The sequence below is a fragment of the Penaeus monodon genome, chromosome 19 (assembly GCF_015228065.2).
Source record: "Penaeus monodon isolate SGIC_2016 chromosome 19, NSTDA_Pmon_1, whole genome shotgun sequence".
In the NCBI taxonomy this organism is placed as follows: Eukaryota; Metazoa; Arthropoda; class Malacostraca; order Decapoda; family Penaeidae; genus Penaeus; species Penaeus monodon.
In genome coordinates this window covers 20,383,051-20,383,796 of record NC_051404.1, presented here as the reverse complement: position 1 = coordinate 20,383,796, position 746 = coordinate 20,383,051, and the positions used below count along the sequence as shown (strand labels likewise).

Genomic DNA, 746 nt, shown 5'->3' with positions numbered 1-746 from the left:
CATATACAATCCCTGTCTCACACACAATCGCGTGCACGAAATACCCCAATTGGAGCGTGATCAGCACTGGACACGTCGCGGCCCGTGATTTCGTCGAAATGAGCGAGGCCTGATGACCCGGAAACAAGGGTGCGATCTTGCAATTGCTTCGTTGCTTCTGTATTGAATAGTTTGTCATGCTTTCACTCTCCTTGTCTTTCTCTGATATTTTTACGTTCACTTGTTAAATTCGATTGTTCTGTGGATGACTTCATCGATGCGTTAAAGTAACTGAGTCATTACTTTTTAGCTGTTTTTGTGTGTGTACGTTCGTGTGTGTATTTCATGTGCGTCCGGGAAACCTAGATGACGTCGCCTCAACCATAATGGCGAGGAAATTGGTTGCTATAACACGGGAAGACGATGCATATATCGCATGCCACCGGCCATCGGACCCCAAGTCTCTTATTGTGATCGCTGGTGATGGTGCGGCTGATGGTGACTCGGGGGTTTGAGGAGGTGATGGTGACTCGGGGGTTTGAGGAGGTGATGGTGACTCGGGGGTTTGAGGAGGTGATGGTGACTCGGGGGTTTGAGGAGGTGATGGTGACTCGGGGGTTTGAGGAGGTGATGGTGACTCGGGGGTTTGAGGAGGTGATGGTGACTCGGGGGTTTGAGGAGGTGATGGTGACTCGGGGGTTTGAGGAGGTGAGAGCGTGACGGCGGCGCTCGGGGGGTTGGGGCGTGGAGGGTGGGGGGGTAGATGC

At 52.5% G+C, this 746-nt stretch overlaps 1 protein-coding gene across 1 annotated transcript in view; it reads right to left on the bottom strand.

Annotated features, from left to right (window-relative positions):
• Window positions 1–322: 322 nt before the first annotated feature.
• Window positions 323–746, bottom strand: part of LOC119585353 (sulfated surface glycoprotein 185-like) — a 19,696-nt gene continuing 19,272 nt past the window's right edge. The window contains exon 2 of the mRNA XM_037934024.1: window positions 323–707. Within this exon, the coding sequence (XP_037789952.1) occupies window positions 323–707 (385 nt within the window). The remainder of the gene's footprint in view (window positions 708–746) is intronic.